The 14,354-nt window shown below is 39.8% G+C and overlaps 1 protein-coding gene across 1 annotated transcript in view; it reads right to left on the reverse strand.

Annotated features, from left to right (window-relative positions):
* The window catches only part of akt1 (v-akt murine thymoma viral oncogene homolog 1), a 70,032-nt gene that overhangs the window by 14,658 nt on the left and 41,020 nt on the right, over nt 1-14,354 (reverse strand). The window contains exons 3-7 of the mRNA XM_053509629.1: nt 8,283-8,411; nt 5,658-5,769; nt 3,883-4,009; nt 1,990-2,121; nt 1,747-1,812 (exon numbers count right to left, since the gene is read on the reverse strand). Of these exons, the coding sequence (XP_053365604.1) occupies nt 1,747-1,812; nt 1,990-2,121; nt 3,883-4,009; nt 5,658-5,769; nt 8,283-8,411 (566 nt within the window). The remainder of the gene's footprint in view (nt 1-1,746; nt 1,813-1,989; nt 2,122-3,882; nt 4,010-5,657; nt 5,770-8,282; nt 8,412-14,354) is intronic.

Here is a 14,354-nt window from a genome sequence, read left to right on the forward strand (position 1 = left end):
TGAACCCAGGTTGAAATGCAAAAAAGTTTAATACTAATTCCCTGAATTATCATACATCATGATATCTAGTGATCAGTCTAAACCTTTTTTTAAACAGTCTAAACCGTTTTTAGTGATGGTATGACGAGGTGAAAGTAGTTTTAAATTTTTACCGGTACTACTGTACTGAATGTACCCAAAAGGTTAGGAGAAATAACTGTTATTACAACACCTCTGGCGCGGAGTGATGCATATAGTTTACCATTCCAGTGCTGTTATGCTCGATTATTACCACTCGAGGAATGTCTCATCCAGTCAGTCAATACTCAGTCCAAACCCACGGTCATATAACCTTCGTTCAACTTATAAAAAATTGCTAATTATATTTTATTATTATGGGAAAAAAATATATCAAGCCCATTCCGGTATTTGTGAGAAAAAAGTCTAGTAGTGGGGATAATTCATAGTGTTAACAAACCATGCTGCTGCGTTACAAATATTAGGCAACTACAGTATATCCGCTTATACTGATTAAACTTTTACTTTAAAATTAAGCATTAAAAGTCAATGCTGAGCATCAAAAAGGACAAAAAAAGCAGAAAAATTATGAAAACTAAAGTGACAATGTCAGCAATAATCAGAAAAAATATATATTTAATAATTTTATAGGTTTTTTTTTTTTATTATCATTTCAAATGCTTCATGTTAAAATTTAATAATGAAGCTAAACTATATGGTTTGCATAGGACTGATTTAGACACATCACATCTCTAAGGCCAGATTAACTCAAATATTTTATTACAAAAACTGTCAAATTTACACTTTTTGTTTTTAATCAGTTTTCTAGAAATCTTTCGCCAATCCCAATTAAATTTATACTTTTTAAAATTTGTAAAGTTATTAGAAAACCTTATACAAGTTACATCCATCATGTTACATGAAATTCTAAATATTTTCAGAATGTAAATGGTTATAAGAATTTTGAGGCTTTGGTTTTTAGCCTGAAGAGATTAAATTAAAAAGGTACGTCATTTAATTCACTCACATAAAATAGGGGGAAAAAAATGCTTAAGCTTGACCATGCTCTGTTTACCAATACGAGTTTAAATGTCACAGGCGTAATGCTGGAACTGCTGTTCATTTTGCATCTTTCGCGCTTCATCAGTGTGCAGACGGCGTTGCGTCACACTTGTGCTTGTTTCACTAAACTATCAATGTTTTAGGTAACAGTTCAAAGCTCTATGTGTTTTAATGTGAGTTCTTTTATGTTTTATTAATAATATTTAGATGACATTTGATAAGTAAATGTAATGACATGGTAAATTGTCATGTCTGTTGGGAATTTATCTTCTCCACCAGACTCAGGTTTACTGGCCAAGTGTGTTGACACACAAGGAATAAGTTGGGATTGCGCCCCCCCTCCCCCCACGACCCTCCCCAGGCCCAATAAATGATAGAACGAATGAATAAACAGTCAGTGAGAGCTGCTCCGATATGCAAGGCCTCACACATCCTGTACATGGTTTGCATCCTAACACCCTGTAGTAATGTGTCCCCCCAGTTTCTCTTCACCGTCAAGCACTGGATTCCCAGACAAAAAAATGGATCCTAAAATAGCATTAGAGTTTTATAGCTGCATTAACCTGTAAGAAGAGAACCAGTGGAAATATACAGACTGGAAAAAAGATGTTATTCAAAGGGCTGGAGAGAAGTGATAGAGAAGTGTTAGTGGTGTACTTGTGTGTGTGTTTGCATAGATTCGCTCACCGTCAAGAAAGGGTGCTTAGAATTCTGGAGGACGCGGTTTTCCGTAAGTGTGTGAGCCACTTCATCCTGAGAGACAGATCACAAAGAGCTGTAGTGTACTTGGATAATATGACCTTTCTCTCTCTCGCGCTCACATTTTCACTCATTCACTCACTCAAACACACACACAAAGCTCTCACACACTTACACAGACTAGTATCCTCCAGCTCAGTGCAATCACTCCCTTCACGCCACATCACTTACTTTCGCTACTATGACTTCCTTCTTGAGGATTTTCATGGCGTAATATTTTCCTGTGGCCTTCTCCTTCACCAGGATGACTTTGCCGAAAGTGCCTTTCCCAAGGAGTTTGAGGTATTCAAAGTCATGCATAGTCTGAAACGGCACACAAATAGACAGCGTGTCAGCAAACAGGTTGGAACAATACACCTACACAACGTTACGGAGCGTACATGCATCAGCCCCGTTTGTGTACACAACAGCTCCATCCGTACTCTGCGCATTTATCCCCTATCCCACATGGGTTAAACCGCTCGCTTATAGATATACTGTACATGTTTGACCTTTGATGGCCAGATGGATCTGGTGGTAGATCTACTGCGGCATAAGTGCGTGTGAGTGATGTAACCAATAATGTCTACGTGGCGACTACCTCATCACTTCTATGAAAAGTTCATCTACAATATATTACAGGTTGGCGTACGAGCATTTTAGTTTCAGAAATGGCATCAACAAAGAGAAAAGCTACTTGATGAAAATATTGATGAAACTAGGCAGCAGGTTTACATGAGCGACAACTGATCTGTAAAAATTAAATTTCTATTTTCTGACTTTGTTCACTTGGTGATTGATCGGAGAACCTTTAAATTTGTCCCTTGTTAATGTCTCTCAAAATTATACACTCACCCCATTTGTCCTGCCTCCAATACATTAAAATGTTTACTAATGCTGCCTAATATATCTCACCCACCTCCAGGTGCCATTATAATAAGATAATCAATGTTATTCACTTCACCTGTCAGTGTTCATAATGTAATCACAATCATAAGGTGATCGGTGTATAAATATGCATGCAATTCACAAACAATTTTATTCATTTCACAAACAATTAAAGTTAGCCAGAATTCTGAATGTAATGGAGCGGCCAGAACACTCTCCGGATCTGAACCCTATTGGAGGAAGATATGAGGAAGCCAATCCATCTTGTTGGAGATGCTTCAGGAAGCATGGGGTGAAATCTCATCAGATTATATTGAATAATTTGACGACTTGAATGCCTACAGTCTGCCTTTTGCTGCAAAAGTGGGTTTTGTTGATGAAGGCAAAGAACACATGCATCATTTCCATCAAAATCATTATTTCTAACATTGACGATGTCAGCATGTCTTGTTCATTTGCCATATTTTCTATGCAGACTAACTTACTGTGTGTTTCCTTGGAAAGCAATTACATTTCAAAGTGATCCCAAACTTTTGAGCCGTAGCGTATTTATATTTATTTATTATTATTGTTTTTTTTCATACCCATTTAAAAAAAAAACAATTATACCTGGTAATGATAAGAATTCATTAAAAGGAATTTACAGTAACAAAATGAGAAAAAGAAAATAAAATATTTACGGCTCCCTGGTTGTGCTTCATGGGACACTGGGAGTTCCTTCAGAGAACTAATATTTTAGAGAAAACCCTTATTGCTTTAGCAAACTTTAATATCTTTCTATATTTAGCAAACGATATACAGATTCCTTTCTTCAGTCCTTCCTTGCTTTATCTATATTTAACAACAAAGCTCCTGAAAGCTACCCACGATGCCATCTGAGTAGTTTTTTGTTTAGTCCATGGGGGAACAAAAGTTCCAAGTTGCTAAGCAGAAAGAGAGCAATTATATTCCTTGGCTGAATACAGTTTCAATTAAAAACTTGATGAGTTGACAAAATACGCCGCTACGGTACACCATGTAATGATCGGCAAATTTCGAACATGAATCCTGAGCACTGCTGGAACTTTAATTGAAATCATGGTTACTCCACTACCTACTTTATGCTTCTGGTGCATTTAGCGAACACTGGGTTTTATGGGGCTAAACGCTACGACAAGGAGAAGTAAGACAGAAAATAATGTGGTAAGTGGCGCGTACCACTTTGAGTCGAGGTTTGGTTAGATACATCTCCATGTCCATTGGGTCAGGAGAAGAGTCCATCATCTCCTCTTCCTGTTTTTGCAGACTGTCAGCCACAGCCTGGATAGCTTTAGTCCATTCCTCCCTGCAGAAGATAAACAAGGGATTAAAGCCAACAGACATTAAGATATTTTGACTTGGAAAAAGAACAAATCTTGGTTTACGAGTACCGAGTATCATGTATCACGCATGCGCTTCTTGTTTTGATGCCGAGCGTCACGTGATTACAACTGAGCCAACGGTTTTTCTCTTTCTTGTGCTGCGGAATTGTGGTTAATCGTCTCCCCTGCTGGGTCTTAGTGCACAGCTCTTATTGGTATTATCAACATCCGTGCACATATGTCCTGTTTACTATAACACTGTGACCACATGTGTGTGTGTGTGTGTAAAACATCTTTTATTATGCGTCTGTATGCGTGTTTGTGTATAGCGCGCGTAAAGCAAAAGCAAGTCTAATCAGAGAGGTGAAAAATCCATGTTCTCTCTCTGCTCAAGGTTCAGCCTGCTCTTTGTGTCTGTGTGCGCACGCGCGTCATTGGACACCGTGCCACACAGACCCCTCCTACTTTCGCCTTCACAGACACACACACACTCTTTCTCTCTGCTCCACACAGAAACACTGCTGTGTCAAGATTCTTTTTAAAGGTAAAGTGCAGATTCATTTGTTTTATTTTTACTTTACAGCAGTGATTTCATCAGTGTGTCGCTCAATCAAGTGTCATTAGAGAGATTTCTTGTTTATTTTTCCGATAAAACAGCGTTTCTGTTGTGTTCACAATGTGTGAAAGGAGTTGAGGAAGGGCAAACTGTAAGACGAGAAGGGGGGAAGGGGAGCTTACTTTAGATTCACGCACGCACGCGCACGCACGCGCACGCACGCGCACGCACGCGCACGCACGCGCACGCACGCGCACGCACGCACACGCACGCACACGCACGCACACGCACGCACGCACACAGAACCTGCGCGCACAAAAACATTTATCTGACAGGATTTATTTTTACTTTTTTTTTTTTTAAAGGTGAAATGCACGTTAATTTGTTTTATTTTTACTTCATATTTTGTGTTAATTATTTTTATGTATTTATTTTTTTGAGGTTGTAGAACGAATAATTTGAGTTTCCATCATTTCTTATGAGAAAATTTTAATTGGTTCACGATTTTTTTGAAATACGAGCCCGCTCCCGAAACGAATTATGCTCGTAATACAAGGTTCCACTGTATGAATGAAAAGCTAAATATCGTTACAGTAATAAATACAATAATCAATAATCGGGAACAGATAAATTGTATTTAAATGTATTCGAATGGGGGGAAAACTGAATTAGTCGACGGCAAAATCAGGTCATGAACAGAACTTGAGGACGAACACCCGACGTTCCACTGTATTTAAATAATAAATATTAATGTCACTTAAAATCTCCCTTCAGCATTTGATACAGAGGTTAATGCCTAAAATAATTCTTATCCAGTATTATAACATGATTTCTAATCACCAACGTACTATAATATTAACACACAATGATGATGATATTTCATAATATAATTTGACATCAGTTTCTGATGGTGGACTCTAATGTGCAGAATGAATGTTTCTCAGTTAAGCCTGATAGAACATGAGTGCCTTTGGATCACTATTTCATGTTAAAATTTGATTAGAATTGAGAAAAGAAAAAAAAAAGATCTCGACAGAAAGACAAAACTGGCTGGTGTGTGTGTTTGAATATCTGACCGTTCCTCAGGGGTCTCCACATGGAACGTGCGCTCGATGACAGTGGTCCACTGCAGGCAGCGGATGATGAATGTGTTGGGCTTCGGCCTCTCCGTCTTCATCAGCTGACATTCTGGACACGGCCACAGAGAAGTGCACCAGGGAGTGAGCGAGAGAGAGAAAGTGAGAGAGAGAGAGAAAGAGAAACAGGAGGAAAGGAAGGCATGGTGACAGTCATTTATCTTTATCTCCATTCATCCCCAGTACTGCATTAAACACACATGGTGGAGAACCTCCCCAGCTGTGCTGCAGCAAAACAGGTGCATCATGGGACTGCAGCGGTGTTTAGGGCCTGGTGTTCTGTTTCATATTACAACAATAATGCAGCTTTGCTACTAGGGGAAGTGCTGGAGTAAGTCTTTGTAGATTTTAAACTCATTCTACAATTAAATAACACACCGAGTATGAAATGATATTTCACATGCTATATATTATTTACTCTTAAAAAGGAAACGTAAAAAATAAAAACGTGTTACACTAATATCAATAAACTCTTAGTCACGTAGTCTATTTAGACATCGTTAAAGCTATCCCTGCCCGAGATTAAGGCTAAACTTAATAGTGTCCCTGTTTCACCCCGTTGTCATGGCAACGTTGACGGCTGAAAAAGGTTTGGTGTTTAACATCACAGAGTTCAATTAATGGCGCACGGGCACCCGGTCAAAATGAGCGAGTTATCTAAAGGCTGACAGGCGCTCGCGTTCTGTCCTGTGGACACAGAAAAGAGAGACTTCGACGTCTTCCGTACGTCACCTATTTGGGGATGATGTCACGATCCAAATGTTAATGTCAGTGTAGTGACCACATCATTTCTGTGCCAAGGTTCAGGCAGCTTGATCGAATGTAGACGGTGCGATTTCTCCAACTAGGCCGCCGACTTATTTTGTCTGTCTATCAATTTTGTTTTTAAGTAGAAATGCATGCTGCAGTCAATCAGCTCCACTCTTTCTTCCTCCTGGAACAGCTGGTGAAATTATTTCTTCATGTTGAAAAATCGCAAAAGGGCACATCCCTGCTCTTGTCCATAAATAAACCTAGTAGCAGAGCTACTGCAGGGAACTTTTACTTCGAAATGATTTTAATATTACGGGTTCTTCTTGTGTTGTCCTTTAATGTCAGTTTGTTTAATCATTTTATTCAGGGATCAAAGCCAATGCACTTTGCTTATTTAGTTTGTTTCAGTCAATGGAATTTTTTCTATTGTAGTTTTTTTTTCTTTTTCTAAAATATTTGTAACAAAATTTAATGTTAGAAGTTGGGGCTGTTTAGGTTCACAAGCAACAATTTGCAGGCAAACAGTGCCATTTCTTTTGTACTAACTTTAAAAAGTATTTTAAGTCTTTCTGACACTTGAATTTAGTAGTTTTAAATAAAAGAGTTGCTCGGGTTTAAGGATTTTTAGTTATTTTTTTCCAGCTTCAAAGGATTGTGTCTCAGACTGCCTTAAATGTTAACGTTGCTTTTAAGCATGTTATAAGCAAGTAAAAAATAAATAAAAATAAATAAATAAATAAAATTTGCTTATCACTAACCGCTCCGGACCTTGACCTTGAACAGAAAACAAATTCTGACAATTGAATATTAGGTTCGAGAAACCCCTGCTTTATGGTATAAAGTGACCATGAGGGGATATTTTATCTCCACTGTCCAACACTGTCCTCTCAAGACCTCCAATATTAAAGTATACAGTACAGTTTGTACACATTGCACTGGATTCAAATTATTTTCAAAGTAATGAGTCATGGACTCGCCCCAGAAATCGACACCTTTTTGCTCCGTGTGCTTTTACACTCGAGAGTCCGGCAGAGTCGGAGAAGTGTACGTCAGCACTTAAATAACCAACACTCGTGTCTTTTTTAGCGATGAAACAAAAATCAGCAGTGGCAACTAAACAAAAAAATCATGACGTGTGCTTTTTGAAGTAACAAAGCACAATGGCGGTGGAACACAGACGCATCAGGAGCCATATGTGGAAGAGGAAGCTGGAGCATAGAGCCATTTGGGGCAGGAGAGAAGGAGGAGGGGGGCGACATAAGAGGCCTGTCGAGGAGATGGAGGACTTGAGTGGAGGCCACCACTGTGCTCCAGCAGGGCTCATCAACAGCCCAGAATGCTTTGCACCGTGTCATCGGTGTACACCGACATCATTGCTGTTACACGACTGACTGCGTCTGACGCCAGGGACGACTGCTGCTGATGCTGCTGCTGCTTTAGAGCAGAGCCGAGATAAATAATGAGAATAAGGCACTTAATAACCGTTATAACTCACGAGTGTCAGGGTGGAAGCATTTCCTTTAACAAACAATATGGCTGTCTAATTAGCCTGTTCAATCATTCAAGCGGCTTTTGGCAGCGATAGAGGGGTGATGCTCGGCTGAGTTCAGAAGGGGAAAGTGAGACGGAGAAAGAAGTAGAAGAACTGTTCGAGAACAGACTTTAAAAACCAGGCGTCCTGCAGTCCTAGAACATTTCCGCAGGGACGACAGCACTACTGCTAGCAGTACTACCGATGTTAAATCCCATTAAATCCTCTCGATCCCAAGAATGCCTTCCCGCCTATCGCTAACGTCCGAGTGAGATACTCACGTGCCACGGAGAAGTTGTTAAGCGGCGTCTCCAGCTGGTCCACGTCCTGTGGCCGCTCCTTATAACCAATAAACGTACCGTCATTCTTCAGCAAGAAATACCGCGGCCTCCAAGTCTTGATGTACTCTCCTGTACGGCGGAGAGAAAGAGAGAAAGCTTTTAGATCAGATGTAGTCACTGTGTTGTGTTGAGGTTGTGGTACGCAGGAAGTTCGTTACATTATGTTCTGGATTGTAATTACACACTACTGCAGGTTAGCGCTATACATATTATATATACACACATTATATATAGTATGTATGTGCATGCAAAAGTTAAAAGTGTAGGTTTGGTACATTTTATAGTGAAAAAATGTATTAGGATTTATTGAGGAGTTAAACCTTCAAACAGCAAACTGGCACATATCTTCTGTTATTAAAAAAAAAAAAAAAGGCAAATACTGCAAACAATGGTTCTTCTAAATAAATAAACAAGATACTATATTCATGATATTTTTGAAACATTATTTACTCAGACCCAAGGTGGGAATCAAACCTTCAACCCTGGAGGTGCTAAAGCCACAACAAAAGTGAATTTAGGGTTTTACTCCCGCTTACCCATGTGACCGGAAATCGACACGGCTGCCCGTAGCTTCAAAAAGAAGGTAAAACTTCTTACATTATACTGTATAAACCATTAATTATTAAGTTTTAACTTAAATCACCATAAATCATTTGTTAAACCTGAATCACTAAATTTACAGTACAGTGCTTTGAGAATAAAAATATACCTCTATATACCTATAGGTAACCTAGGTGCCTAACATGCTGCTAACTAAACTCGAAAACACTGCAACGTTCCGTTTTCTTTTTTTTTTTCGTCTGTTGAACACACCAAAGTAAAAAAATGATGGAACTCCTGGTTAATGATCACTTGAGGTGGAATGCTAGATTATTTATAACAAACTCGCTTGTCTGTCATATCACTAAACCATGTGCTACAAGAGCTATGCTGTCTGTCTCTTTAATTTAATTCACTCTAATACCTGAACCAAAGGTCCTGCACTGACTAGTACAAATTGAAATGCTCGTACCTTTACAGCCAAATTGTATATACAGAAAAAACTGGGTAGTTATATATACTCCTAAGAATTGTAACTAGAAATGTTGAGTTGGAATGCAGTGTTCAGTGCTGCTTAGACAGAAAAAAGGAGAGAAAACCGTTCGCTCTTGTTCTGACCGTGTTCGTCTGTATGTTTCGCTTCATTTTCAGTCACAAACCTGATTGGACTGGCAGCAGAGCTAGCAATGTAACATGTTTACAACACCAGCGGTTCACAACACACAGCTTCAGGGTTTCCAGTGTAATCGTGTCCCCTGTGCTGAGAAACACAGCCTGCTGTAGTACGAGCCCAGGGCGATGTATAGACCTACCATATAGATTTAATACCACTGAGATGATTAGGCTACTAATGCAGTAAACGAGTCACTTCTGTTGTAAAAAAAAAAAAAAAAAAACATCTTTTCCCCATGGACCACATTAATGTTCCCAAAAGCTGAAAAACAATCAGATGTATTCCCTAATATTTACGTGGACATTTGATCCTAATATACTGTATAAACACCGCCTCTCCATCTGACACACTTAAATAAAAGAATACAAAAACACACCTCCCTTTTTCACACCTCACACTTAATACCCTCGATCATTTCCCAGTAAATCTTTATTTCTACTAAAAACCAGAAGGAGACAGTATGCCAGATGTTGTACAGGGGGGAAAAAAACGCTAAATAAAAAAAGCTTACGCTATAGGAAAAGAAAAAAAAAAAAAATGAACTAAAGCATCTGCAATGTCTTGGTGAGAAACTGAGAGTGAATAAAAAAAGTTGGAATGGAATAGTTTTCCAGGATAGAGAATCTGAATTCATTTTTAATTACGGCAGAGTGGTATTAACCCCATGCGGAGTCTGAGCAAGCTGTCCTTAATTGGCCCATTTACTCCTGGCGCTTCAGTTCTGAGCCATGCTGAATCAGTCAGAGCTGCCAGAGCGAACTGCTGCCTCTCTGCCATCCACTGAGCTCAGAGATGTTCCCACTGCGACGGACCTGTCAGACAAACCGAACGCTCACCCAAGCCTGAACTCGTGAACTGAAGCGCTGTCGCATCCATCAAGCGCGCAACCAATATCCTGCCTCTCAATCTAACTTTGCACGTCTCTCCATCTCGGCCTACGGCGGACATGTGTCACGGCCCAATAAGACTTCATCCTCCATCCTAAGTCTCTAATGTACAATATGTCACCGAATTTGATCTACTGCTCCTCTCGACTCACAACTGGGAGCGTACTGGTGCAAGTTAGGAAACATCCGCCTCCCAGTTCTGCGCACTTAACCGATCTCAATTCTGCAGCAGATGTCCAATATGTTATTACGGCTGTTGTCATTTTTCATCGCGCCATCGAGAAGAGGAGGAGGACGAGGAGGAGGAGGACGAGGAGGACCCCTGCGTGGCCACACGTTTTTGCAAAGTAAGGAGGTTCCGCAATCAAAAGACACTTTGTTATAGGAGCGCTGGAGCTGTCACATCTCACAGCTCTTAAAGTTAAAGCTGACGGGTTGAGCAGAGAAGATGAAAAATTGTAAATCATGTAATATATATATATTTTTTTTTTTAAATAGAAGGAGATGGTGATCAGGGTTAGCCTAAATAGCATACTTTAGAAATGCTATTCGTTAAAATGCATGAAAAAGTTATGCAACAAAGAAATTGATATTAGATTAAATTAGTTGCAGTTTAGCAATAGCAGCTTATAAACTTACAGTACCTATACACTGCACATCTGTGCACTGGTCACGTAACAGTCTGTGTTTACTGTTTAACTATTTCTTTAAAAGTTACATTTTTACCAATTACTAAACATGTCGCCATTCTAACAATGTAGAATGTATTAGTAAATCAGAAAAATGTTTACTATTAAATGTTTAGTGAATTAAAAATTAAACATTCAAATATAGTTGCAAGCAATGATGAGCGGGCCCAAGCACCTTGAGCCATCGCCACCCGGGTGCACAAAATCTAATCTGTGTTTTTTGAGCGTGTTAAGACGAGTGCAGCGCTCACTTATTACTTGGGTTATCTTTGTATAATATATATATAAAAAAAATGATTGATCTTAGTCATTTAAGCCCCAGATGTATGTGTGTGTGTGTGTGTGAGAGAGAGAGACGTGTGGGTGACGTGGTGAATGTGTTCGTGCGTGCGGTGTGCGAGTCTGTGTGTTAACATTTGTGATCATTTGTGATGTGCGTGTGTGAGAAATGTGACTTGTTAGTGTGCGTGTGTATGTTTTTTGAGGTATGTGACAAGGAGAATCTGTTTGTGCATGTGGTGTGTGTGTGTGTGTGAGACTTGTTAGTGCCTGTGTGTGATGTATGGGTGTGTTTGTGCAAGTGTGTGAGTGTTGTGTATTACCCCAAAAAAGCTCTAAATGGTGGAAAAAAAATAAAAATAAAATAATAATAATAATAAAATTAATCCTTAGAAAAACAAGAGGGCCCTCACAGCATCCTCACACACTGTGCTTGGGCCCTAATAAGGAAAAAAAATTTTTTAAAGAAAGCTTTATCACTAAAAGTCACACATCATTTAATTTAACACTACATTAATTTATCTACAGGGTGAGTAAAAGGTAAAAATAAGGTATTAAAAATAAGTAATAAAGTCCATATTTCTAATGCAAATGTATTAAAACAAACTGCACAATTTTCAGTAACTATGTAGACAGTTTGAACTTTGATGGCCTTGTGTATTTCCTTGTATTGACATGGAACACAAACACTAATCTTTAATTCGATGATTTGATCGATTAATCTTTAGGGCTGTAAATGAACGTGAAAAGACTCTGGTTACTCCGTCATACCGGACTCTCAGTTCAGGTATTTTATTCACACATCGGACTAAAGTGGACACGTTTGCTTCAACAACCTGTAAAATTCCAGCTGTGTCTGGAGGTTCAGTTTTCATAGTGTACTCTCCATTTCCTAGAGTAAGCCAAGGTGTGTCATGCTATGTTTTGTTTATTCCACCTACTGATTGGCTCTGTTGAGGGACGTGCATCACTACGCCACCTTGAGGAGACAAAGCGCTTGATTACTGGTATATTATTCCCCTTTAATATGAGTGATGCCTCATATAAATGTACTATTTAACAGTGAATATGGACAGTTTAACACATGCTAAAACAGCAAAGCGATTTTCAAAGCGGTTTCCAACTTGTGTTTGCTGAAGCTCTCATTCAACATTTAGTTTCTTTCTGCCGCTACAATGTCTTCCGAGGCTTTCCTCAAGTTACTGTGCATTTAGTCACAAGACTACTAGTGAGATGATGGTGAGTGAGAAGACCTGGGATGGAGTCAGCAGCCTGGGGGAGGGGCTGAGATTAGGGTTCTGCGCAGACCTTGACTGAGCGTGCCTTCATGAAGCTTGAACAGTTTTGAGGCTTATACATGATGTGTGAGGGTCAGGTTTCTAAACTTTTGGCCTTACAACTCCATCCCTTTCTCCATCTCAGCCTCAATTCAATTCAATTCAATTCAATTTTATTTATATAGCGCTTTTAACAATGGTCATTGTCCCAAAGCAGCTTCACAAGAAAAAAAAATGAAAGATTTTTTTTTTTTTTTTTTTTTAAGAAAGAAAAGAAAAGAAAATATTTGGAAGTGTGTATGTGTGAGAAAAATGTGTCTAGATAATAATTAAATGGATGAATGATGAATGAAATGTCTCTGATGAGCAAGCCAAGGGTGACGGCGACAGTGGCAAGGAAAAACTCCCTGAGATGGCAATAGGAAGAAACCTTGAGAGGAACCAGACTCAACAGGGAACCCATCCTCATCTGGGTGATAACAGGTGATAACCTGCTCATTTTTTTTTTTTTTTTACCCCAAAGGCCGTTTAGCTGCCAAGTGAGCACGGGAACAGCATGTCAACAATGCGAACAAATTACAGGGAGAGAGAACCTGAGAGAGACAAACAGAGGGACAGTGACACTGGATACATGGGGCAGCTTAAAAAAAAAAAAAATGCACTTTCCTTTCTGTAATGGATTAAAAAACAAAGTGCAGTACAAGTCACAGACAAGGCAATAACAATAAGAGCCACAAACCGCCCGTGTGTTAGTGTGGAAAGACAGGTAATTGTACGTGTGCGTAAGAACCTGGAGCTCTGGTTGCCTAAGTGTGTGTGTGTGTGTAAGAAATAGCTCCTGACTACGTTATGTCTGCCTCGGTGGGTGGCACTGCTCGTCATCACAAGCGCTGAGACCGCCGAGCAGCCGGCACACGCCGGTCGGGGAGGGTGCAGTGCGTCAGCCAGGCTGGCGTCCAATAAACATGCACTCTGTAGAGTTCACGACTTGTTTCACTTTCATATATAAAGTTTAATTCGTAATGGCACTGCAACAACAACAACTCTGTAATGATCCTTACAAAACATTTCTCATGAAGGTTAGGTTTAAATTTAATGAAATTCACAGCGGTGTGACGCTCCTCAGTCCTCTAACCATGACGCACACTGTGTGTCACTGAATTTCCGGGGCATGATCTGGCTGACAGTGGAATGTATAAAGGAGTCAGGAACATGCAAGGTGGCACCGTTCGGCCAGGGTCAAGGAGTTCGAATCTGACCTCGGGTCTGTATTCGTTGAGTTCGGAATGTTCCTCCAGTTTCCTCCCACAGTCCTAAAACATGTATATTACGCTATTTGCCCGTACCGTGTGTGTGTGATCCCTGTGATGGACTGGCACCCTTTCCAGTGAGTACCCCACCTCATAACCAAAGTCTCCTGGGATAGGGCTCCAGGCCCCCGCGACCCTGTATACAGGATAAGCAATATAGAAGATGAAGAAGGAGGAGGAACATGCAGATAACTGAGAAAACACCAGCCAGATTTAAACAGTCAGAGTGCGATGGATCACAAAACTTGTGGTTTGGGTAGCATCACAGTTTCCGATCACAAATCGGCAAAAACAAGGAGATTTGCTTGCCATTTATTACTTCTCGAACTTCAGGAACACTTCCTTGGAAGTCGAGTC

Source organism: Clarias gariepinus, chromosome 13 (genome assembly GCF_024256425.1).
Source record: "Clarias gariepinus isolate MV-2021 ecotype Netherlands chromosome 13, CGAR_prim_01v2, whole genome shotgun sequence".
Classification (NCBI taxonomy): Eukaryota; Metazoa; Chordata; class Actinopteri; order Siluriformes; family Clariidae; genus Clarias; species Clarias gariepinus.